This window comes from Camellia sinensis, chromosome 15, assembly GCF_055761805.1.
Source record: "Camellia sinensis isolate YWXY chromosome 15, ASM5576180v1, whole genome shotgun sequence".
Taxonomy (NCBI): Eukaryota; Viridiplantae; Streptophyta; class Magnoliopsida; order Ericales; family Theaceae; genus Camellia; species Camellia sinensis.
The window spans coordinates 117,783,356-117,810,847 of NC_138975.1; the positions used below are offsets into that span (position 1 = coordinate 117,783,356).

The 27,492-nt window shown below is 37.7% G+C and overlaps 1 protein-coding gene across 1 annotated transcript; it reads right to left on the minus strand.

Moving 5' to 3' along the window:
- Positions 1 to 22,763: 22,763 nt before the first annotated feature.
- Positions 22,764 to 27,226, minus strand: LOC145813552 (uncharacterized). Its single transcript, XM_082909094.1, has 2 exons — positions 26,075 to 27,226; positions 22,764 to 22,818 (listed from the first exon to the last, which is right to left on the minus strand). The coding sequence occupies exons 1-2, from the start codon at positions 26,703 to 26,705 to the stop codon at positions 22,811 to 22,813; spliced, it is 639 nt and encodes a 212-aa protein (XP_082765220.1). The 5' UTR covers positions 26,706 to 27,226; the 3' UTR covers positions 22,764 to 22,810.
- Positions 27,227 to 27,492: the final 266 nt, after the last annotated feature.

Consider the following 27,492-nt stretch of genomic DNA (forward strand, 5'->3'; position numbering starts at 1 on the left):
GAGCCCCAAGGGAGAAGATGACAAAACCCAACGTGCTCCAAATCCCAAAATTTTCAGATTAAAATGTAGCCCTCGACGATCAACAACTTTTTTGTAAAGGCCAAAGATGAGCAAATCACTCCTACTAGATCAAAACCTAGAGAGAAGGTAAAGTTCTAGAGTGAGAGGCTCAACAATGGTGTTTTTGGAAAAGTAAGAGAGAGAAGAGAAAGTGAAAAAGTGATTTGAAAAGTCAAAACACGGAACTTAAACCCAGTCGCCCCGCTCGAGCGTCAAACGCCCCGCTCGATCGTCACTCACAGACGCCCGCTCGAGCATCAACAATCCCGCTCGAGCGGCGGATACACACTCCCAGAACTTTTACAGAACCAGGTCTCCGCTCGAGCTTCCAACTCCCCGCTCGAGCGACACTCACACAACCCCGCTCGAGCGGCCAACTCCACGCTCGAGCGTACAACACTGCACAGGAAATACTGGATGGGTGAAATTCCCGCTCGAGCGCCAGAACCCCCGCTCGAGCGGACAGGTCAAAATCTGGGCAACTAGTTTTGGTTTCTAAACTCAACCAACCTGTAACAAACCTGCCCAACACATCCTATAACTCAAATACGAAGTAAAAAGGATGTAAACAAGATAATAATCAACTACCAACATCCACGGACACATGTCCGAATCACTGTACAACAAGGGTAAATCCGGGATCGCTATAACCTTGATTTCCTCTGTTTCCCCATTACACAAAGCTATCATTATCTTCTAATGTAAAGAGGAAGGCACACACTTGTTGGTGTGGATCCAGTCTCTGCCAAGCAAAACATTATACTTAGCATTACTGTCTATAACAAAGAAAGCCGTCATGCAATCTCTGGTTCCCACATTCAAGTTGATGGGTAAAATACCCTGGGCCATCTGCTTATCCCCAGCAAAACCAGCAATGGTTGTACTGGTGGGGATCAACCTAGGATTTCTCTTTTCCAACTTCTTCAAAAAGGACTTTAGAAGTAGGTTTACTGCTACACCATTGTCCACTAATACACTGTTCATCTTTATCCCATCAAAGTAAGCTCTGATATATAAGGGCTTAACGTGCTGGGTCATAGATATTGTGGGGTACTCGAAGGGATATGAGAGGTTAATGGTCACCTCCTCACCTTCTTCATCAATTTCCATTGGCTTGGCCACTTCTGATTCATCTTGAATCATGCTGACCTGTGAATCTTCCCTAGAAACTAGAATGGGGTCATTTTCCTGACCCTCCTGGTCTCCCTCTTCAGCTTGGAATTCCTGTGGCAACACATATACCATGTTCACTGGTACTAAAGGGAATAAGCCAAATTGTACTACTGGCTGCAATTGCTCTTCTCCCGTTTGAGCCTGAATTGAAGCATAGAAGGCCTCCTCCATGTTACACTCTGGTACCTCAGTGCTAGTGGTTTCCTTTGAAGCAACTCGTTTGTGATCTGCTCTTGTTGGCTTTTCGACCAAGAAGGTCTGTTCAGCCATGAAGGCTTTCAACATTTCATTTTTGGCATATTCCTTCCCTTGGCCTGGTTCAATTTCTCCTTATGTCTCACTGTCACTCTCCATCAAGGCCTTTTCGAGATCTGCTAAGTTGGACCTTTCCTTGGCTTTCAATTCAATGTGAACCTTAGCCAATTGCTTTTTGTTGACACTTCTTTTGTTCTAAGGAGCCAATTTTGGATTTCTTTTTCCACTGTCTGGCCTTTTGACTGGGCCAATGAAAAACTCTCTCCACTTTCCTTCAAATCCTTTTGGTACTAGATGTACCTTCGCTGGATCGTTCTCCTTTGAGACCTGGAGGTTAATACCATCTCTGGTTCCCTTGTCTTTGGGTGTTTGATTAATACCCAATTATTTGGAGCCACCAAGGGAGGTTTAATCATTCTGCCCTTTCTCCAAACACATTTCCCTGGGCAGGTATTTCCTTGGGCTTGTTTTGCATGACAAACTAGTCTGGAACCCCAGGTACCTATGAACCCACTAGTTCAGTTGCTGAACTTGCTTTCCTAGCCTTAGAAACCACCTTCGAAGCTACCTGTTGAGGCCAATCACTGGCTCTGGCACCCTGTCTTGAGCCTACTTCAGGTCTTCTTTCAGGTTATTTACCTTGCATCTTGTTTAAAGTTGACTTTGGAAGCTAATCACTGGCTCTGATTCCTTGACTTGAGCCTAATTCAAGCCTTCTCTCTGGATAATTGCCTTTCATTATGTAGTAATTGGGTGGTCTGAACTCATGTAGAGGTCTCTTATACTTGGATTGCATTCTAGTGGCTGATGGTCCAGCCAAAAATGGCAGTTGTATAGGACTAGTTGGGTATGGTCTTCTGTTGTAGGTATTGGTTGGCTTAGGCCGTCTCTGTACATCCTTGTAATGTTGTTTTCCATCAATTGGGAGCCCTCTCAGCCACTTGTAACTTAACTTGCACTTGGGACACATCCTTTGCATGATTCCTGCCTTAAGAGAGTCATCATCTAATGTTTCCTCACTAGAGTTATCTTTTTTGGTCTGCAAAGCTCTGTCCATTTGCTGGTGCACTTTTGGTATCCTTCTTGAAAGCATTCTGGCTGGCAACATGCATCTGCACATTAACCTCCGCCAATTCCTTCAAGGATAGATTTTGGAAATCTGGCATGCCAAATTGGCTGTAGCCTCCCCAATCTGTAGAAACGAATTGGTGTTAATTCCCATAACTTTCTCTGTCTTCGCTGGAAACTTTAGCCTCCATTTTCAAATCTGTTCTTGGATCCTGTCCTAAAAAAATACAATTTTTAGTTGAATAAGACCAAGAATTGTGCCTTTACAGTACATTTTTCCTTTAAGTTCTTTTGGGGTAGGGATCTTAACTCCTTTTGGTCATTTTAGGAAATTTGCTACAAGAAAATGATCAAAAATGTCATCTGCTTTTGTTAAATCAAAAGAATACTTCCTATGAAGGTCTTTCTTTTTGAACTGCTAATCTATTGTACTGTCCTTCTGAATTAATGCCTCACAGGCCATAGGTTCTTTTCCTATGATCTCTGTTGCATCAACTTCATAATTAGGGTCCCTATAATAGGTCTTATATGATGCATTACTTCGATCTTGCTCTTTCTCAAGTAAAGATTCATATCTAGACACCTTATAGGTTAATTCTACTAAGTCTCCAAACTCAGTTGAATCAAACTTCTTTCAAAGCCTAAACTCCAAACCATTTTGAGCCAATCTCACAAATTCATGCTCTGGTATAATGACCCTACACTTATTTCATGCTTTTTTGAATCTAGCAATGAATTGACCAGCTTTCTCATCAAGCATTTGACTTAATCTTACCAAGTCTGCCATGGAAACCTCAGGTTCTATTTGGAAAAATACCATACGAAGACTACTCCAGTTAAAGAGTTTGGAAAAAGTCTAAGTTTCATATAGTCATTATTGGTGAACTCACCACACTGGCTTGTAAACCTGGCAATGTATTCCACCGTTGACTAGTTTCCATTTTCATAGAAGAGGGCAAAATCTGGTATTCTAAACCCCCTTGGGTATTCCTGTACCCTATCTACCCACTTTGGGTAAGGTTTTCAGTACACTGGCGTTTGGACCCCCCGAGCCATAAGTCCACACATTTCTCGAACTATATCAGCAATTTGGTCCCTTGAAACCATATTTTGTGCTAGTTAAACCACCACTGGAGGAACAAACACAAGATTTAGAGGAACTCCATGTGCTTGAGGGCCTCTTGGTCCATACATGGGTACATTCAAGACTGGTTGTCCTTGTTGTACCCGTTACTGTTAAGGGTATGGTTGAACCCTCTATGCCTATCTTGTGAAAGGTGCTACAGGAGGAGGAACAGGTGTTGTTTCTCTCCCAGCCGTAGTAAACCCTTCCAACCCCCCAGGTGTAAATTCAAACTGAGGGTTAGTGAACCCCATTGTGCTAGGAATATTTTCAAACATGGGATTTGAAAACATTCTCATGCCATTTTCTTGTGTTGGCCCAGACCTACCAAGTTGTATGGCTTCGTTGTTAGGTAATGGTATATTTTAATTTACCAAAGGCCTCGAATGAGGCTCATACCATAATTGAGGTACATGTGATGGTCTTTCATAATTTTGATTACTAGTCTAACCATTAGTGTGCCCATTAATTTGCATAGGCTGTTTATCTCTAGCCAATCTTTACTGAAGAACATTTGTATTTTCCTTGTGACAGTTGGTTGAGGGGAATTCACTTGATCTATGAAGGATGTTACGCATCTTTCTGTTGTATACATTAACAGTTGTCCCATGGCATCTACCAAGCCTCCCCACATATTCATTGGCTGGGTAGATGGAATAGTGGATGGTCCAATTCTATGGCCTTGTCCAATATTTTGAGCATGTAGTAAATGTTCTGAAGTGCTGGTCTGTTCGACCATAGTCTCTGATGAGATAGCTGCTTCCATAGGAGGTGTTATTACATTATCCTCTAGATTAGACACTTCTACCTCTCCTTCCACACATTCTTCTAAACGTTCATTTTCTCCTTGTCTCCTACGTTTAGCCATTTTTTTTTTAGTCCCACTAGGCATGCCAAAAATATATGTTGGTTTTTTTGGCTTTCGAAGGGTAATAATGTAAATTTAAGCGTGCCAGCAAGGATTAATTAGTCCTTACAGAATGTAACACCCTCAAAAAAATGCATAAAACCCCACATTCTTGACATGCATTGATATAAGAGAAATAAATGCTTTTCTATTCATCAGAGTAGTCCTTATAAATTTATTACATATTGACAACAAAAGTAAATGCCCAACAGCTTACAACTTTCCAAGCCAACACTTGGTTACACAGAAGAGAGTACTAACTCATATCATGTTAAGCCCTTGGCCTGAATTTACATATAATGCAACAAAAGATAACAAAACAACAAAAAGAGTCTTCAACTCCCAAAACCTTCCAAGCTATGTCCTTGGAGGTGGCATATCACCTGGACCTGAAAATGATGTCCCATATAGGGTGAGCCACAGCCCAGTAGAGATATACTAAACCAAATATAAGCAATGACTAAAACAATAGCATTTGATAGATAGTTAACGCTTATAAACCAGCTATATCACAACACAGTTCCATGACACTTGTGTCCATGTTACATTTCATTTTCCCTTACTTATCCAAATCATTTCATATACATGGCTCAGAACCTGGCCAAACAATTCAATGAGACTATAACTCATATACTAACACTTTCATATTTCACAACAGATACATATATTTACTGTATCAATACTTCAATTCAATACACATATTTGTTGTATTAATGCTTCAATCTGATACACATATTTGCTGTATCAATGGAGTCCATCCCCTATCTCTTCCCAAACAGGTTTGAGAGTCCATCCCCTATCTTCCCTCAAACCGTGGAGTACATCCTCTATCTCCTCCCACACAGTACACATATTCCAAGTATATAAACAATTATCATATACAAGGATTAATCAATACACATATTCGATGTATTATTCCAACTGTCATAATCGATGACATATTCAATGTGATTAGTTTCGGTTTTCCCTAATCAACATGCAGTGTCTACAACAATCAAGACTATCCTCCACCGATAGCCCAAAGCATATATTTCTAAACAGAACATAAATCCAACAACAGATATAATATCAACATTTTCGTAGGCGAGTGAAAAATTCATCCAACTACACCATTTAATCCCATAATTTCCTAATTTCATTATTCTCAACTCAATTTCACATTTTCCCAAATTAATTATTTATTACAATTAGGGCATTTTCCCCCTTTTTTTCCAATAATAGCCCTAAGGCTCATTTTTCACACATAATCCATAAACAACCTCCATTTCAAGTCTATAACACAAATATGACTCAAACATGGAAAACCCCTCTTTTAGAAATTACAAGACAAACCTTAACTTTCTAAAAATTACCCAACAACCCCAACATATCAAAATGCCCAAAATTTATGACAAAACTCATAGGATGGAGTAGGTTATCCCTACCTTGAAATGAAGAGCTTAAATGGAGAAGATGACCAAAACCCAAAGTGCTCCAAATCTAAGATTTTTCAGATTAAAATGTAGCCTACACAACCCTCTACCTTTCTTACAAAGAGATTAGGGTAGGAACTCACTGGAAGTAGATCAATCCCTAGAGAGAAGATAAGTGTAGAGAGAGAGAGAGCCGAATTCTAGGGTTTTGAAATCAAAAGAGATGAAAAAGTGAAGTGTTCCCCGCTGCTGCCTACTGATATAACACAGGCTCGCTCGAGCGAAGGATTGGTCGCTCGAGCGACCAGACACAAAGAACACTCGCTAGAACGTAGAAAGCCTCGCTCAAGCCAAAAATTCGAAGCTTCAGGTCTGCAACCTAGAAGCACGCTCGAGCGACAGAATGCTCGCTCGAGCGACGAAACCCAAAACATACACCTCGCTCGCTCGAGCGAAGGAAAGCTCACTCAAGCCAAGAAACACAGCTCTCAGGTCCAGAACCAAACGCAGACGCAAGCTCGAGCGAAGTACTTCTCGCTCGAGCCACCAGATACAAAACTCAACTCTCGCTCAAGTGAAAGAACCCTGGCTCAAGCGAAGGACCTAAAACACAGATCTCGCTCGAGCGACAAAGTCCTCGGTCGAGCGAAGACATCAAATACTAGGTAGCAATCATTTACTCCCAATCACACCAAACCTGTAACAAACCTGCCCAGCACATCCTATAACTCAAACATAAGGAATTAAAGGATGACATCAAAGTATAAACAACAACAAGCTCCACGGAACCTAATTCCGGATACAACAACCAAATGGGGAAAGACCGGGATCGCTATAACCTCCCCCCCTTAAAGAATTTCGTCCCCGAAATTAAGTACAAGTTTTCAATGATAAATCTTTTTTCTCAATTATAAATAACTTTGCAATTTAAAATTCCATAACTTGACCCATTACCGGTAATTCCATCTCTTATTCAAGAGGCATATTACAATATATATTCCAACATGCATTATCAACATGCATTTCCTTCAAATCCAACAATTTTCCACAATACATGATTCACAATTCCATATCATATTCCCTGTTCATGATATATTTCCATTTCTACAACATATTCAACATATACAATGTTATAATAAACTTTCATTTCAAGGCAAGTTCTACAATACTTCCATAAATCGAAACATATACAATGTTTAACAACTTAAGACATATTTAATGCTCTTAAAGTTTAACAATACCAAAAATATACAACAAATACTCAAACATCCACAAATAGATCTGGATATTTCTCTCGGACCTCCAACTCACGTTTCCAAGTGGCTTCTTCCACCCCGTGATGTTTCTACAAAACTTTTACCAAAGGAATAGTCTTGCCTCGCAAAACTTGATCTCGCCTATCCAAGACCCGTACTGGTCTCTCCTCAAACGAGGCATCCTCATCAACCTCTAAGTCGGTCCAATCCAATATATGCGATGGATCCGGCTCGTACGTCCGAAGCATACTAACATGAAACACATCATGAACTCCGGACAACTGTGGCGGCAAAGCTAAACGATAGGCAACCTCGCCAATCCTCTCAAGGATCTCAAAAGGGCCAATAAATCGAGGGACAACTTCCCTCTCTTACCAAACCTCATTAAACCCCGCCTAGGTGATATTTTCAAGAAAACATGATCACCCACTTCAAATACCAAAGGCCTCCTCCTACGGTCGGCATAACACTTCTGACGACTCTAGGCTGTAACAAGCCTCCTACGGATAAGCTCAATCTTCTCCATAATTTCTCTCACCAACTCCGGGCCCGACAAAGGTGCATTACCTACCTCGGCCCAACAAATAGGAGACCTACAAGGTTGGCCCTACAAGGTTGGCCATACAAGGCCTCAAACGGTACCATGTCTGCGATTTCCAGGTAGGATCTCTAGTTGTTCTCTCTCTATCTCTATCTTTTTCTCTCACGAACCAGAGAGGCAAAGCCCTAGCGTCGTGATCGACAACCCTAACCCTAACCACCGCCATCGACAGCGTGACGATCAACCTTCCGTGCTCTCGTTGGCGTTGCGAGATAGCGTGACGATGACAAACCAGAGCTCACCACCGCATCTGCGATCTCAAACAAAAGCGATCCTCATCCCATCCCTATCCCTCGATTTGCGAGATACCTTGTGGTTTGCTGCCGTCGCAATCGCGATTTGCGATGTGAAACCCTAGCCACCGACAGATGTAGCTAGGGTTTGTTTTAAAAAAAATAATAAATTAATAAAATTGGTATATTTTGTAATAAATTAATAAATTAAAAAAATTAACAATTTTTATATTATTAATTGGTATTCTAACGAAAAAAAAATTAATAAAAAAGAATCTCAATTTTTTTAAAATTAATTGATATTAAATATAATGAATTAATAAATTAAACAAAATTAAAAAAGAAAGAAAAGAAAAGAAGAGAAGAAAAAAAAAGACAAAAGAGAAAAGAAAATAAGGAGAAAAAGAAAATAAAATGAAGAAAAAGAAAAAAAAAAGTATTGTAAATAAAATTACAAATTTTATATCTTATAAAGGCAAAAAGGACATTACATAACAAAAAATTATTTTACAGCTTATTCAACCAAATACTACTTTGATGATTAAATTTATAATCTCATAGTTGCACCAAACATGCTAACAACTTATATTTAAAGCTATAATCTATAATATGTTAAATCATAATTTATAATCACATTCCCATAGTTAGACCAAACAGGGCCAATGAGATGATGAGAATTTACATACATTTATTCGTTGACTTAAATACCAATTTATAGAATACATCTTATAGATACAAATAAAAACAAAAAGTTATCCTATTCAAAAAAATCTATCCTGGAACCTTAACAATCCGAAAGAAATCAAAACAAGAAGACAAAGCTGTCTATTATTTCTATATACTGTTAACGCATTTCAACATTTGTTAATTTAAATTTATCCATATATTACGTAATCTAAATCATATCTAATTCAAAATTTTAAAATATGTAGATGAGCCTTGTGGAATTCCTAACTAATTTTAAATTTTTTTAATTAGAATATAAACACCATTGGTTAACGTTCAAAATAATTAAGCCAAATCTAATTCGAAAATTTTTAAATAAAATTTTAATGATGTTATGATTTTTTCCTTTTTTGCACACTCCTACACTTCTTTTTTGCCTATGTGTAAATTTTGAAATAAAAATATTTTTATCAATAAGGTTATACCACACAAATTGAGAATGCATCATGTTAATTTTTTAAATTATTTATTAGTAACTATCAAAGATTTATAAATTATTAACAAATAAAAAACAAATCTATATTCACATAGTATACAAATATTTTTTTATTTGAAGTATAGATTCTGCTTATTATAAGTCATGTAGTCATTTTGACTCAAATTATCAAAAACTATAAATATTGACGTTTATGTTTTGACCATTAGAATGGTCTGATACATTTTTGATAAACCACAAGGTAAAAAAATATGTAGGCTTATGGACTATCTCAATTAAATTGTTTTATATAGAAATTTAGTTTATTTTATTTATTTAAAATAGTAGTGTATTAGAATAGTTTTTAATATTGGGAACATTTAAAAATATATTAAATATAAATTAAAAATAATTTATAGTGTCATGGTCAAATTTAAATAATGACTTTAAGTTCAATCAAATGTTAAACTGATTCAGCCTCTTAAAACAAGATTTTAATGTGGTTAGTCGAGACAATCACAATGGGGTCGCAAGTCCAAAACACGGCACCTTTGCTATAATAACAACCACATACCAAAGGGTGACCGGGACCTGTTCAGAAAAAAAAAAAGAAAGGGTGACCGGGAATGGGGTTCTCGCGTTATTTATTGCGTAGAATATATGAACCTAAACCAACGCGGGACGATATATATGACCTATCATTTGGACGGATAAAATAGAGGGAAATTATAATTTATCGGATTGTTCAACTTGCGATATATAATTTTTAAATTATTTGATTAGAAAGGTGATATATTATATGTTTATTTAGTTATGAAATTAGATATTAAGAAATGATTAATCTATTGAATCTTATTTTTGTTTGTGATATCATAAAGAAAGAGAAATGCTCAAAAGGCTATTTTGTCATTTTATATTGTTTACTAAATAATAGCAATACTAAATCTGAATTATAATTTATTTTATTTAGAGGAAATATCATTTTGTCCCCAAATTTTCACTCGTTTTTCAATTTGACTCCTAACTTCGATTAATATCAATTGTACACCTAAATTTTTGAAATTTTGATCAATTTGACTCTTGCCGTCACATTCGGTTTACAATTGGACGGAATGTGCTGACGTAGCACCAAAGTTCATTAAAAGTTTCATTTTACCTCTCAAACTATAGCGATCCCGATTTTACTCCGACCTTTATTATGTTCTGGACTCGGGTTCCGTAATTGTATGTTGTTGATTATGTCTTGTTTCCTCTCTTTAATTCTTTGAATTTGAGTTTTGGGTCTTATGAGGCGAGTTTGGAACAGGTTGGTTGTCTTTTGGTACAAATGGTTGTTGCCTAGATTTTTGCCTCTTCGCTCCAACGAGGCTTCTTGCGCTCGAGCGAGCCCTGTGAAAATGTTTCTTCGGTCGAGCGAGGATTCTTGCACTCGAGCGTACGTCTGCGTTGGGTGGCAAACCTAAAGCTTTGCATTCTACGCTCGAGCGATGCTTCTTGCGCTCGAGCGAGGCGACCTTTTTGTGTCTGGTCGCTCAAGCGAGAACTCTTTCACTTGAGCGAGCCTAGTGTACATCAGTTCATAGCAGCACCATTTTGCTTCATTTTTTATCTCCTTTATCACTCACAAACCCTAAATTTGCAGCTTCTCTCTCTAAAAGCCACCTCTCTCTAAGGATTCATCTAAATCCATTGAGTTCTTGACCCTAGTGTCTTTGAGAATAAGGTAGAGGGCTTCAAGAGTTTCGTGTTGATCCAAGTAAGTTGGTTTCGTCATCTTTGGAGTTTCGATCTTGCTTGTTCGTCTTCTACACTTGAGGTAGGGAATTTCTACACTCTAATATGGTTTTTAGCTTAGTTATTCGCTATTGTGTATAGATGATGAGATGTGGTTGTGGTTTGGACAAATCTAGGATTTGGGTGTGAAATGAAAGGAGGGGTATTTGATGAATATGAGGTAAATGAGTATGAGGCTTAAATATAAGATCATGTTGTGCCAAAATAGTTGATTTTGGTGTTTGGGTTGATATTTAAAAAGAGAGAGATTTTGTCCTAATTTTGATTAAATTATTATTTTGCATAAATAATTGGGATTCAATTGAAAATGTGAAATTGGAAGGATGTGGTTATATATGGTGATATTGGATATGTAATATCTCACCTATGGAAGTTTTGAATAAATTATCTATTTTGATATTGAACATCCCTTTTGAAATAATTACATTGGGCAATTGGTGAAGGATAGCTATGATTGTTGTAGAAATTACATGAGGATTAAGCAATTTAGGCAAAGTTTGGGAAGACTAAATAAGTGTATTTTGTGACTTTTTATGAAATATGGGTTGAATTTGGGTTGGGTTTGAAGTGATGTGTTAGAGAGGTGATGTGACTTAAATAAGATGATGTGACTTAAAAAAGATAGTGACTTTTTGACTTTTTGGATTTTTTGGAGGATGCCAAACTTGGCCTTAATACTAATTCATTGTTGGTGTCATTGAATATGACTATGTTTATTGGGAGGAGAAAGGGGATGTACTTCATATGTGATTATGTTTATAAATATATTACATATGTATATTTGTTTAGGAGGAGAAAGGGAATGGACCCCATTTAAAGCAAGTTGGCCAGAGTGTCCTAGGTGAAAGGCCCGAAATTTCATATATAAATGGGTGCCGATTCCTTCGGACGAAATATCCGTAAAATGGAAAATTTGAAGTGTTTATGTGTGTTTTGCATAGTTGGAAAACCATTTAGTTATAGTCTCATTTTGGTTATTGAAAGATAATGAATTTAACTCATAAATTGAGTAGCATATATGAACTAAAAATGAATTGAAGGAAAATGGAATGAGGTTAGGTCTTAGTGGCATATGAATATGCAGGCCTTGTGGATGTTTTAGTATCGGTATTGTTTATGCACGTAGTATTTATACCTTTGCTAAACCTCATATATTGTGTTAAATTATCTCTACTAGGCTGTTGGCTTAACCTATATGGGGAATATCATTTTTAGGTGCAGGTGAAATGTTTCCTCCAAGGCAATAGCGTGGATGGACTTTCGGGAAGCATGAGCTTCTTAATTATGCCTTATGTGTGCATGTTTGTTATTTGTAAAGCCAAGGACTTAAGATGTAATGAGCGAGACTCAATTTGTGTAACCAAGCAATGACTTGGAAAGATGTAAACCTACATGGCATTTAACTGGTTGTTAAACAGTGAACTCTAATTTATGTAAGTATGTTGTTTCTCATATTTATTCCGCATATGAGTTACCTTTATTGTATTATTTTGAGGGCGTTACAACTTGGTATCAGAGCATACCGGGTTTGAATACTTTGGGTACATGGGAAGTGGTTAGTACCACAATAGGTTTGTCTCGCTTGATTAAGACGTTAACATAACTTGTAAGCTTATATAATAACATGTTTACATGATTATGTCGGTATGGAATTTAGTTCCTGAGATGTTGATTGAGTCTACGGGTTTGTGGAAGTCCTATTAGAAGAGCACTTAATCACTGCTATTTCTAATTGGAACTCTAGCAACGCCGTGGGACGGTCATTATCTAGGAAGCAAATTTGTATGTGTTTATGTGATTACATGTTTATACAGAGTGATTTATTGTTGTCCAATGTATTAGGCCACAAGTGAGTTAAATTTTCTACGTTTATAAATGTCCTAATCTTGTTGTTACCTTTATTAGGATGTCAGGACGTGGACGTGGTAGTAATAGGCGTGGTAGGCCTAAGAGGCATGAGGTGTCTTTACCGGATGATATTCCGGCACTGGAAGAAGGAGTTGGTCAAGCCAATGTGGCCGAACCGTTTAATCAGCAGGCCATAGGTGCCTTAGCCCGCAATAGCTAGAGCATTTAGGGAGCCTATGGACATTCTCCGAGCTGAGAATCAAGTCTAGGCCTAAGTAGCTGAAGCAGGGCCATCTTTCTTAAAAATGGAGTTTTTCCGATCGAATTCGAATGAGTTTTTGGGTGATCCTAAGGAGCCATTGAAGGCCGATGAGTGGCTAGAACAGTTAATGAAGACATTCGAGATGCTTGGCATCGAGGATGATCAGTTGAAAGTGACCTTGGCGTCTTTCCAGTTGAAGGGAGATGCGGGTCAATGGTGGAAGTATACACGTGGGCGCATTGGAGGAACTTAGGAGGCTTTTGTTAAGGCTTTCCAGGACAAATTTCTACCTCCCACGGTTAGGGAGAAGTTAAGAGATTAATTCTCTAAATTGTTGTAGTTGAACACGCCAGTGGCTAAGTTTGAGGCAACCTTTACTAGTCTGTCAAGGTTTGCACCTGAGTTGGTGGTGACTGAGGAGCGTCGTTGTTTGGAGTTTGAAAAGAGGTTAAGAACCGGGCTAATGTATAAAGTTGTCGGTTCCATGACTAAAGATTATGGACGCCTTGTGCAATCTACAGCCCACCTTGATACTATTATGCAGGCAGAAGATGAAATGATGAGGGGCTCCAAGAGGAGTCAGGATAGTCAGGGAGACAGTAAGAGGCAGAGGGGTTCCTACCCTCAGCAGTTCCAGGGAACTCAGTCGAGGTTCACTTTTCCAATACCGAGTACAGGTTCTGGGAGAGGTGGGCAGGGAGATTTTACTTGCTTTAAGTGTGGTCAGTTGAGCCACAAGTCTCCAGCTTGTCCTCAGAGAGGAGGAGGACAGCGGGCAGCATCATCTTCGACTCGTTTTCAGAGCCAGAGTCAGGGAAGAGGCCAGCTGCTCACTTGTTATTAGTGCGGGCAGGCGGGGCACCTGAAGAGGTTTTGCCCACAGTTGGGTGGTACACCCGGTGCGTCTTGTTCGAGACAAACACAGAGTTACCAGCCGACACAGTCAGCACAGGCCTCGAGGGCCAATCAGGAAGTCTCTTCTGCTCAGTCTGTGCATCAGGCTTATGCTCCGAGGGGTGAGTAGGTTGAGCAGAGGCCTACTAGACGTATGTATACAGTTGTAGGGCCAGATCTTGTACCTGATCTTTCTGTAGTGAGAGGTACCTTTTTATTTTACAATTCAGTTGCTAATGTGTTCATTGATACGGGTGCATCCCATTCTTTTATTTCGTATGCGTTTGCATCAGTTTTGGGTTTAGTGCCTAGCATCGGTTTTGGGTTTAGTTGCTAATGTGTTCATTGATACAGTAGTTTGTAAATATTCAGATCGAGTTCTCTATTGATTTAGTGCCTAGCACGGCACCGGTTTCTATGGCTCCATATAGATTTGCACCTGCTGAATTGAGTGAGTTGAAGATTCAACTCTAAGAATTGTTAGATAAAGGTTTTATTCGCCCTTGTACTTCACCTTGGGGAGCGCCGACTCTCTTTGCTAGAAAGAAAGATGAAGCATTACGGATTTGTATTGATTACAGGAAGTTGAACCAGGTTACTATTAAGAATAAGTACCCAATGCCTCTTATAGATAATCTGTTTAATCAGTTGAAAGGGGTCTTGTTGTTTCTCTAAGATAGACCTAAGATCGGGTTATCATCAGTTGAGGGTAAGGGAGGAAGATATCCCGAAGACGGCATTCCGTACGCGGTATGGCCATTATGAGTTTCTTGTAATGCCTTTTGAGTTAACTAATGCTCTAGTTGTGTTTATGGATTTAATGAATCGGATCTTCCATGAATTCTTAAATCATTTTGTGGTTGTCTTTGTGAACAACATTCTAATTTATTTACCTTCTGAGGAGGAACATGAGGGACATTTACGAGTACTACTTGAGTTACTTAGAGCCCATAAGCTGTATGCTAAGTTTAGGAAATGTGACTTTTGGCTGGAAGAGGTTAAATTCCTAGGGCATGTAGTGTCAAAGGAAGAGGTGACTATAGATTCATCCAAGGTAGAGGCAGTGCAAGATTAGGCACAACCTAAGAATGCTTTTGAGATTCGTAGTTTCTTGGGGTTGGCCATGTAGCAACCCTCGCTTCAACTTAGTCATACTTGCATACATTTATGTATGATCTTGTTTTATTGTGTTGCATTTGCAAATCTTGTCTTGTTTTGTTTGAGTGTTGCTTGCGTACTTTGTTCTTGCCTGGTGTGTTGCCGAGGTCATCCTCAGTCTAGACACCTTTGAACCTTTTTTTTTTTTTTTTACACTTAGAATTATCTTGGAATCACTTTGGTTGACCTCCATCTTCGCCCTAGCATATTGGCCGAGATGTCACTATCTAGGCCGAAGTGTGCAGCACCAAGGCTGAGATGTGTATTATCTACGCCGAGATGTTGTCCCTGCACCTAAGTGATTTTGTTCCTGGATTGGTATGACCTAGACCGAGGTGTGGCACATCTAGGCCAAGGTGTGGCACAGCTTAGTCAAGTGTTGTCCTTCCAAGCCGATGTCGTTGTTACCCCACTTGCCGAAGCTTTGTCCTTAGCCGAGATCATCACTTGCCGGAGTGCTCTTGCCGTCCAGCTTGTTGAACACACTTTGTCATGGTCTTGTCTTGTCAGTCAGTCACCTTTTTGAGTAGAGCCTATCAGCCGATGCCACGTGTCCCAGCAAAGGGTTAAGTCAGTGACTGTCGAGAAAAACATATCATTTTGTATCAAATCTTGTCTTTTGGAGAGAGAGAGACTCTAGGAAGAAGAAGGTGAGGCTTTGAGTGAGAGAGTAGACTTCCAAGCTTGATCGTTGGAGTTTGAACCGTTAGATTCGAGTTTTGAGATTAGAATCTTAATCTACTCTCATTGTTCTTATTGATCATCTAGCTACATTGCACGATCGAATCTGTTCTGCATGCCATGCATTGATTTAAAGTTGGTTTTAATAAGAAAAGATAGTGTTCATGTGTTCTTGAAGAAAAGTCTTGTTTTGATCCGAAAGTTTGCATCGAAAACCATGTTTTTATGTTTGTTTTCACAAGATCTTCAAGTATGGGTACCCAAGTCCATGATTTCGAACTCATAATATGAAATCTCAGATTTTGTAATAACAAGTTATGATTTAAGCATGCATGTTCTTCATCTTCCTCATCTTCATGTTCTTCATGTTCTTCAAAGGGAAACCCAGATTTTCCCGACTTCGCTTTTGAATGTGGCCGTCGGGACCACACCTCGGCAAGAAGATGTGGGACCTCGGCCAAGACCTGGTTGGTGCCCAACATGTTTTCCCGAGATGAGAAACAGTATTTTGTTTTGATTAACTTAGTTTTGAAGAATGCCGAGATCATCCGTTTGCATGTGTAGCTTATTTGAAAGTGCATCCAATAGACTTTGCCATGTGTTTGTAGGACTTGGACTTTTGCCTTGACCCCGACGTTCGAAAAACCATGTGAGTGGTATTTTTAATAAAGCTATGTTATAAAGTTTTGATAAAGCTTTGCTTTGTTTTGAAAAGTATTTGATCAAGCATGAATGACTATCCCTATTTTGTGTATCAATTATTAGCTTTGTTTGGATGACATTCTTGGAAAGTCCCTTGTGCTGGAAGACTCTAAACTTTCGCAGTACAAGTCCTTTTCGTGTTAGAGGACTTTAAGCCTTTGTAACATAGGTCCTTTTGTGCTAGAGGACTCTAAACTTTTGTAGCACCCTTGTTTGAGATATCTCCCTTGCCACCGACTGCCTTGTGCGGGTGGGTTTGTCTAATCGATTCCGAGTCGATTATTCCCTTGTTTTGTCTTGTTTTGCCACTGACGGTTTACCGCGTGGGTTTGTTTGTCCGGAATGTCATCAATTCGTTATATGTTGATGTTAGTAAGCATCCCTTGAAGCTTTGAAGAATCGTTAGATGAACGTGGTTCATCCCTTGATTTGTAAAGTTGATATGTATTGTTTTGAAATGACCTCGGCTATTATTCATGCAAACCTTTATTACTCGTACCATTTACTGAGTATCCAAGCTCACCCTCTCTATATATATGTAGGTGATGAGCAGGACGGCGGCGATGCCTAGATGTGTTTTACAAGCTTGTTTTGGATTCATGTTATGTCGGCTTGACTTGTATTCATGTCGGCAATCTTGAAGATTATGCTTCTCGACCTGTTATACTTGTATTTTGCACACGTCGGCTTGAGAAGCCTTTTGATCAAGATGTAACATGTATTTTGTTTTATTAATCAACCGATTGTACAATCATATTATGTATCTCATTTCATTTGATTTATGCACAGCTCTTATGGACTAATTAGATTCAATATATTGCTTCCGCACTTGTAAGCCCCATATATTATACTCTGATTGTGTGTGATCCTCGTAAGTTGGCCTTCGGTAATCTCGGATTACTGGCCATCACGGCACCATTCTACTAGGGGCGGTTTGGGGTCGTGACAGGCCGGATATTACCATCAGTTTATGAAAGATTTCTCTAGACTAGCTTCACATTTGACTAAGCTGACGAGAAAAGAAATCAAATTCGTGTGGAGTGAGACTTGTGAGGAGTCGTTCCAAGAGCTTAAGGTTAGACTCACCACTGCTCTAGTATTGATTATACCGGAGAGGGGTTTGGGTTATTCAGTTTGTTGTGATGCTTCACGAGAAGGTCTAGGTTGTGTATTGATGCAAGAGGATAAAGTGGTAGCCTATGGCTCACGGCAGTTGAAAACACATGAGAGAAATTATCCCACCCATGACCTAGAGTTAGCAGCAGTGATATTTCCCTTGAAGATTTAGAAGCATTATTTGTATGGTGAGAAATTTGAAGTGTTCTCAGATCACAAGAGTCTGAAATATTTGTTTACACAGAAAGACTTAAATTTGAGACAGAGGAGGTGGATGGAATTCATAAAGGATTATGATTTTGAATTGCATTATCATCCCGGGAAGGCCAATGTTATGGCCGATACTTTGAGTAGAAAGCCAGTTAGTAGTGTAACTTCTATCGCCATCCGAGAATGGGAAATGTTGGATACTCTTAATAATTTGGACTTGCATCTGGGCGAGTTTGTTGAATCTACAGCTTTGTTTTCAGTAGTTGCATAACCTACACTTGTGAATCGAGTGTTGGAAGCGCAAAAGGATAACCCTGAAGTGAAATCGTTTCGAGAGAAGATTTCCAATGGGAAGGTAGAAAAGAGGTTTGACTGTGTATCCCGACCTGAGTATGAGATACCGTGATCACTTGTTTGTACCGGAGTCTTGCCGAGAAGAAGTACTCCGAGAGTTTCACTATTCGCGCCTTGCGGTACATCTAGGAGGCACAAAGATGTATCATGATCTTAGTCGCCAGTTTTAGTAGAGAGGTATGAAAAAGGATATGGTTGTGTTTGTATCAAAATGTCTTACTTGTCAACAAGTGAAGGTTGAACATCAGAGGCTAGCGGGTTTGTTACAACCCTTGCCTATAGTTGAGTGGAAGTGGGAACGTATCACGATGGATTTTGTTGTGGGTCTTTCGAGGACTCAACGGGATAGTGATGCCATCTGGGTGATTGTTGACCGGTTGACTAAATCAGCGCATTTTATTCCTATGCACGTAAGTGACTCGGTAGATTATCTTGCCGACTTGTATATTAGGGACATAGTGAGGTTGCACGGCGTCCCTGTGACGATTGTTTCGGATAGAGATCCGCGTTTCACTGCTCAATTGTGGCAGAGTTTGTAGAGTGCCTTGGGCACTAGGTTGACTTTTAGCACGGCTTACCATCCTCAGACTGACGGGCAGTCCGAGCGTACCATTCAGATCCTTGAGGATATGCTTAGAGGCTGTGTCCTTGATTTTAAGGGGTCGTAAGAGAGACACCTACCCTTAGTGGAGTTTGCCTACAATAATAGTTTCCAGTTGAGTATTGGCATGGCACTATTTGAGGCCTTATATGGTCGACCGTGTAGATCTCCAGTGTATTGGGCCGATGAGGGTTATGCACCTTTGTTAGGTCCATAGTTGGTTTGAGAAATGACGAAAAAAGTGACACTTATTCGTAAGAGGCTAGCTACGGCTCAGAGTCGCCAAAAATGTTATGCCGACCGTAGGAGGAGACCTTTGTCTTTTGAGATGGGAAATCATGTCTTTTTGAAAATATCACCTAGACGGGGTTTGATGAGGTTTGGGAAGAGTAGGAAGTTGTCCCCTCAGTTTATTGGCCCTTTTGAGATCCTTGAACGGATTGGAGAGGTTGCTTACCGTTTGGCATTACCGCCACAAATTTCCGAGGTTCATGACGTGTTTCATATTTGTATGCTTCGGAAATATGAGCTGGATCCATCGCACGTGTTAGATTGAACCGACTTAGAGGTAGATGAGGATGCCTCGTATGAGGAGAAACCGGTGGAAGTCTTGGATAGAGATCAAGTTTTGCGAGGCAAGACAATTCCCTTGGTAAAAGTATTGTGGAAACATCACAGAGTTGAGGAAGCAACTTGGAAACGTGAATTAGAAGTCCGAGAGAAATATCCGGATTTGTTTGTTGATGTATGAGCATGTATTGAGAATTTATTGTATTAATGAAAAGTCTAAGCATTGTATATGTTTTAACTTATGAAAACATTGTATATGTTATGGTTGTTTGGGAAGAACATGGATTCAATATAAACATTGCTTATGTTTTGAGAATTTGGAATATTGATGATGTTGTATCATTTTTTGAAGCATTGTACATGCTATGTACGATTTTTGAAAATTTGGACTTTGGTTAGACATTGTAAATGTTTTGGGAAAATTAAAATTTTCATTTTAATTTGGGGCTTGTGATTCGAGTCGATGTGAATAGATGACCGGAGAATGGGTCATGGTGTTGAACTTCTGGGAATAACATGGTGGTGAATAGTTCAATTATGTTTTAGAGCCTGATTTGTAATTTCGGGGACGAAATTTCCTAAGGTGGGGAGGTTATAGCAACCCTGGTTTTACTTCGACCTTTATTGTGTTCCGAACTCGGGTTCTGTGACTGTATATTGTTGACTATGTCTTGTTTCCTCCCTTTAATTCTTTGAATTTGAGTTTTGGGACTTGTTGGGTGAGTTTGGAACAGGTTGGTTGTCTTTTGGTACAAATGGTTGTTGTCCAGATTTTTGCCTCTTCGCTCGAGGGAGACTTCTTGCGCTCGAGTGAGCCTTGTGAAAATATTTATTCGCTCAAGCGAGGATTCTTGCGCTCGAGCGTGCGTCTACGTTGGGTGGCAGACCTGAAGCTTTGCATTCTACCCTTGAGCGACGCTTCTTGCGCTCAAGTGAGGCGACCTTTTTGTGTCTCGTCGCTCGAGCGAGAACTCCTTCGCTCGAGTGAGCCTGGTGTACATCAGTTCATAGCAGTGCCGTTTTGCTTCATTTTTTATCTCCTTTTTCACTCACAAATCCTAAATCTGCAACTTCTCTCTCTAGAAGCCATCTTCTCTCTAAGGTTTTATCTAAATCCATTGAGTTCTTGACCCTAGTGTCTTTGAGAATAAGGTAGAGGGCTTCAAGAGCTTCGTGTTGATCCAAGTAAGAGTTGGTTTCGTCATCTTTGGAGTTTCGATCTTGCTTGTTCGTCTTCTACACTTGAGGTAGGGAATTTCTACACTTTAATATGGTTTTTAGCTTAGTTATTCGCCATTGTGTATAGATGATGAGATTTTGTTGTGGTTTGGACAAATCTAGGATTTTGGTGTGAAATGAAAGGAGGGGTATTTGTTAAATATGAGGTAAATGAGTATAAGGCTTAAACATAAGATCATGTTGTGCTAAAATAGTTGATTTTGGTGTTTGGGTTGATATTTAGAAAAAGAGAGATTTTGCCCTAATTTTGATTAAATTATTATTTTGCATAAATTATTGGGATTAACATTGAAAATGTGAAATTGGAAAGATGTGGTTATAAATGGTGATATTGGATATGTAATATCTCACCTATGGAAGTTTTGAATAAACTATCTATTTTGATATTGAACATCCCTTTTGAAATAATTACATTGGGCTATTGGTGGATGATAGCTATAATTGTTGTAAAAATTACATGAGGATTAGGCAACTTAATGCTAATGCATTGTTGGTGTCATCGAATGTGACTATGTTATAAATACATTGTATATGTATGTTTATTGGGATGAGAAAGGGGATGTACTCCGTATGTGATTATATTTATAAATACATTGCATATGTATATTTGTTTGGGAGAAGAAAAGGAATGGACCCCATTTAAAGCAAGTTGGCCAGAGTGTCCTAGGTGAAAGGCCCGAAATTTCATATATAAATGGGTGTCGATTCCTTCCGACGAAATATCCGTAAAATGGTAGATTTGAAGTGTTTGTGTTTATGTGTGTTTTGCATAGTTGGAAAACCATTGAGTTGTAGTCTCATTTTGGTTGTTGAAAGATAATGAATTTAACTCACAAATTGAGTAGCATATATGAACTGGAAATGAATTGAAGGAAAATGAAATGAGGTTACGTCTTAGTGGCTTATGAATATGCAGGCCTTGTGAATGTTTTAGTATCGGTATTGTTTATGCACGTAGTATTTATACCTTTGCTAAATCTCATATATTGTGTTAAATTATCTCTACTGGGCTATTGGCTCACCCTATACGGGAATATCATTTTTAGGTGCAGGTGAAATGTTTCTTCCAAAGCAATAGCGTTGATGGACTTTCGGGAAGCATGAGCTTCTTAATTATGTCTTATGTGTGTATGCTTAAGATGTAATGAGCGAGATTCAATTTGTGTAACCAAGCAATGACTTGGAAAGATGTAAGCCTACATGGCATTTAACTGGTTGTTAAATAGTAAACTCTGATATATGTATGTATATTGTTTCTCATATTTATTCTGCATATGAGTTACCTTTATTGTATTATTTTGAGGGCGTTACACAAACTATACCTTAAAAATCAATTTGCCCTCCCCCCCAAAACTATATCTTAAAAAGCAATTTACCCCTCACGTCAGCACATTCGGTCCAATTGTAGACAGAATATGACCGCAGGAGCCAAATTGATCAAAATTTGAAAGTTTAGGTATAAAATTGATATTAATCGAAATCTGTGAGTCAAATTAAAAAACACATGAAAGTTTGAGTGGCGAAATGATATTTTCTCTTTTATTTATTGGCTAGAACTTTTAGAAAATTAAATAAATAGAAGATCAATAAAAATAAAATAAATTTAATTTATTTTTTAGTTGAGATTTTTAAATTTTATTTTATTTTACTAAGTACAATATATGATATAATCAAACAATTTTTGTATGTAATAGTGAGAGAAAAAAATTGAATCTTTATCTCACCATTTGAAAAAAAATTTGAATTTTTATCCTATCATTTGAAAAAAAAAATTAAAATACATGTATTTGGGTGGGCCAAAAGTGACTTTTTATAAGTTTATCCTATGGGATTGTTATCTCACTATTTGTATCCCATCTCCTCTCTTAGAGCATCTCCAACGCAAGAGCCAAAAGGGGAGAATTAGGCATTTTGCCTACTGAAGTCAGATTTTGAAGCTCCAACGTGCTCTGCATCTGAGAAGGCATTTTGCCAATTCTCGTTTTGGCTCTCCACAGGTAGCCAGCATCCATTGCTAGGCAAACCACTCTTCCCGCCATTGTGTTGGCCTCCATCGCTACTTGTTCCATTTCTGTTCCAGCCCATTGATGATCACAGGTATGGCTCTCTTTCTCTTTCTCTTTTTCTTTCTCCACTTCCCTGTTCTTCCCCATCATCTATCTGCAAAGGAATACATGATTTTAGGGCAATCCATTTGCAAAAATTGGGTTTGTGTACTGAAATTGGTGCCCTTGTTCATGGAAATTTAGTTTTTTTTTTTGTTTTGTTTAATTTTTTTTGTTTTATGCTTCCTCAATCTTCGTTTGGTTAAAGTTACAGAGGTAGAAAAGACCGATCATATATTAGGTTCTCAAAATATTATCATATTAGGACTTGTCTTTGTTCATGGAAACTTGATTTTATTCTTTTGTAGGACTTTTTTTATGTATTTTTTTGTTTTTCACTTCTATTGTCTTTCCTTGGCAAATTTTTTGTTTTGTGCTTCCTTGATCTTCGTTTGGTTAGGTGGATGAGGTAGATTTTTGAAATGCACTCAAGGTGTTTGAAGAAAAGACAGACTAGAATTTGGGATGCATGAGTTGAATTGTGAACCCATGTGATGCATGAGTTGAATTGTGAACGAAATTATTTCTTGAAAAAATTTCAGCACAACTTGCAAGTAGAAATATATACCTATTAATACAGACCTTAAACCTCCAATAATCATCAATCAGTATTTCAAATACAAAATCACTTCATTCTTATGTATGAAATCTCATAGATGTTTATATATATAGTTCAATGATGACCATGATGACCTTGTTAATGTTTGTGGGTTTCCTCATAGTTCAATGATGACCATGAGGAGATAATTGCGTAATTTCAATTTCTGGCTATGTCATCTGTCAAGTTTGAGAAAATATTTAAATGCTTCTGTAGATAAATCAGTCTCATGCTATTTACCAAGGCTGTAAAAAAAAAATCAGAATTTCTACTGTTTCCAGCTTCGTCTTCTTTTTTTATTTATTTTTTTAAAACCTTGTTGAGGTAGTAGATTATTGAGATTGGATACTGTAAATGACATTTAAATTAAGTTGCAAATTATCCGGAGTTGAATTGACATGCAAATTATTGAGATTGGATACTGTAAATGACATGTAAATGACATTTCAATTTCTGGCTATGTCATCTACTTCTGCAATTGTTGTAGCTCTCATGTGATACATGAGTTGAATTGTGAGAAATGAGTTTTGCTATTGTAGTTTATGTCTAGCAGTAAACCCATGTGATTCATGAGTTGAATTGTGAGAAATTAGTAAACCTGGGCGAAATTATTTCTTGAAAAAATTAAACATTTTTCTGCATAAGAAGGTAAGAAATTAGTTTTAATAGATTGTAAAATTTAGAATTATAAATTAATGAACAATTTAGAATTATAAATTAATGAACAATTTAATAGATTGTTTATGTGCATTTAGAATTCTGTTGGTGGGGTTTCTGAATTTTCTGGTCATCACTACAATTCAAAGCTTAGGTAAGAACAAACATTAAATTGAGTTCATTTATGAAACATTATTAGAGCTATAGTGAATGTTGCATATGTTATTAAATTCTGTTGTATCCTAACTTTCAAAGTCAATTATGTTGCTAGGACAAAGGATGATGTTCATGGTGTCCTAACTTTCTGTTGTATCCTAAAACCACTCAGTCATATGTTATTAAAAACATTATTTGTTATGTTCATTCTGTTGAGTTATTAAATTCTGTTGTATCCTAACTTTCAAAGTCAACTCTGTTCTTCACATTTACCCCACTTATGGGTTCTCCTCTTTTGATATTTGAACTTTCTATTATGTCCATTATGAATCAAATTTGTTCCAATTTTAAATTACTTTCAAAGATGTTTATGTCCATTATGAATTAGATTTGTTCCAATTTTAAATTACTTTGTTCCAATTATGTTACAGACTCGCCTTTTGTGAAGCTCTTAGAAGAGATAAAGGTAAAGAATGACATAACAAATGAGAAGAAAATAGAGATATTTGAGAAATCTTATCTTCAAGAGGAACGGAGGATTGAAAATGAGGAAAAGAGAGAGGAACGAAGGCTTGCATTGGAGGAAAGGAGAGAGGAAGAGAGAATCATGTCAATGGATACGAGCATTATGCCTCCGTTGCAAGCACAATATATTCGCCAACGTCAGATGCAAATCCTTGAAAAAGGGAATTAATTGTTTTTTTTTAGCTTTGAAGCTATGTTTTTATTTAATTTAAGTTTGACTGGATTTTATTTTTGGGTTTGCCGGCACATATGTTTTTGATATTCAGAATTTTAGTGCTTTGACTTGGATTTAGAGTTGGGTTTGTTTCAAATTTTGCTGGTTGAAATATGAAATGGAGACAGTGCTTTGAAATGGAGACAGTGCTTTGAATTTTGCTGGTTTGAATGCTTGTTGGATTTTAGTGCTTTGACTTGGATTTAGTGTTATTTACATTTACTGCTATTTATATTTTGCTCTTTAAACCACTCAGTGCTTTGAATTTTGCTGGTTTCAAAATTAATGAGAGATGTAAAGAAAGATTAAGAATTCTCCATATTCTCCATATTAGGGATTTATTGATAAAAAAAAATTTATTCTAAGTATCACTAAAGATCATAGATTAAAAACAAATCACTAGTGATATATTATTGAAAGCACATAAAGTAGTACAAATATTTTTGAAAACACACTCATTAAAGCATATAAGCTAGTACATAAATCAATAAGAACCAACTAGTATTTCTCACAAAGAGTCTCCATGTAGTGTCCACAAGTGTTCAACCAAGTCCTGTTTGAGTTTGGAGTGAGTTCCTCTATCTCTGATGCGATGATGATTTTGAATGAATTCAAAAAGTTCTGGTGTACGCTCATGAGACATTGGTGGAAGACTTTCACTAATTGTATCATAATTAAAGTCTAATCCATTGGCATCCCTCTCATCTTCAACAATCATGTTATGCATTATTATGCATGCCATCATAATATCTTCCATTATTTCCGTTTTCCAAAAACGTGCAGGTCCTCGCACAATCGCGAAACGTGCTTGGAGCACACCAAATGCTCGCTCAACATCCTTTCTTGCCGATTCTTGAGCTTTTGCAAAATATATTTGCTTATTCCCTTGTGGAGATGAGATTGTTTTGACAAATGTTGCCCATTGCGGATATATACCATCGGCAAGATAGTATCCCATTGTATAATCATTTCCATTGATTGAGTAATTGACTGGAGGAGCACGACCTTGAGTAAGGAGTGAAAATACAGAAGAACGATCTAATACATTGATGTCGTTATGAGATCCGGGCATCCCAAAAAAGGCATGCCATATCCATAAATCTTGAGAAGCCACAGCCTCTAAAATAATTGTTGGTTCATGGATGTGACCAGAATACATACCTTTCCGTGCAGTAGGACAATTTTTCCACTTCCAATGCATACAATCAATGCTCCCTAGCATACCAGGAAACCCGCGATTGCTTCCCATCGCTAATAATCTTGAAATATCATCGTTGTTAGGGCTCCTCAAGTACGTCTCAGAAAACATTGCAACCACCGCCTTAACAAAGTGTTTTAGACTCTCTATGGCGGTGCTTTCACCAATTCTCACATAATCATCCACCGAATCTGCTGCTACTCCATAAGCGAGCATCCTCATAGCAGCTGTCATTTTTTGAAGGGAAGACAAACCAATGATTCCAACAGCATCTGTTTTCTGGACAAAATATGGATCGTATGCTTCCACTGTAGATAGAATATGAAGAAAGAGAGATCGATTCATCCGGAATCTCCTCCTGAATAAATGGGCAGGATATATAGCTGTTTCTGAGAAGTAGTCTCGATAAAGTCTCTCATGGCCTTGAACTCGATCGCGATAAATAACTGCATGGCCTTCAATGGAACCAGTACGTCTTCTCGAACATCTTTCTCTATTGAGTCGCTCTTCTTCCATTGCAGCTATCGTTATTAACTGCAATTCATCATCACCGTCAAAGTCGTTAAGAATCATTTTCATGGTATTGCGAGCCATGATAATTAAAAAATGAATGAAGTTGAGAAATATAGTTCAAATTGGTAAAAATGAAAGAGCAAATCTTTTTTATAAACAAAAATATATGACCGTTAGGAATATGTCCGTTACAGAATATTACCGTTAGAGAATATTACCGTTTGAAAATATGACCGTTGAGAGAATATTACCGTTTGAAAATATGACCGTTGAGAGAATATTACCATTTGAAAATATGACTGTTGAGATAATATGATTGTTTGAAAATATTTTTTTTTTAAAATAATTTAATTATATATATTAAATAAATAAATATTTGCAAATGCCACGTCAATATATACAGAATGTTATAAAAAGATTATTTATTTATTTATTTATTAATGTTTATTATAGTTTTCTTTTTAAAATTAGTTAAGTTAGTTTGATTGGTTAGCTAAAATAAAGAGTATGGTTGGAGTGTACACTAGCTAAACTAGTTAGGCAAAATAAAGAAGGTAGTTTTTTGTGTACTTTGAACAGGCATTTTAGAGAGCATGGTTGGAGATGCTCTTAAGACATAATAATACCACATATGAAGAATGTGTAATCCGGTTAAACTCTAATTTGACCTACAAATTTTTAACTAAATAATAGACTCCCCATAAAATAAACATGAAATCTAATCCCCCCCACCTATCCTTCCAAACGAACAACCCATATGAGACCCAACACGGGACAATGGGGCTCACGCGTTGGAAAGATTATTTGATGTTTTAGTAACAATGTTTCACACTATTAAACACTTGTCCCTTGTTAAGTTATTTTATAA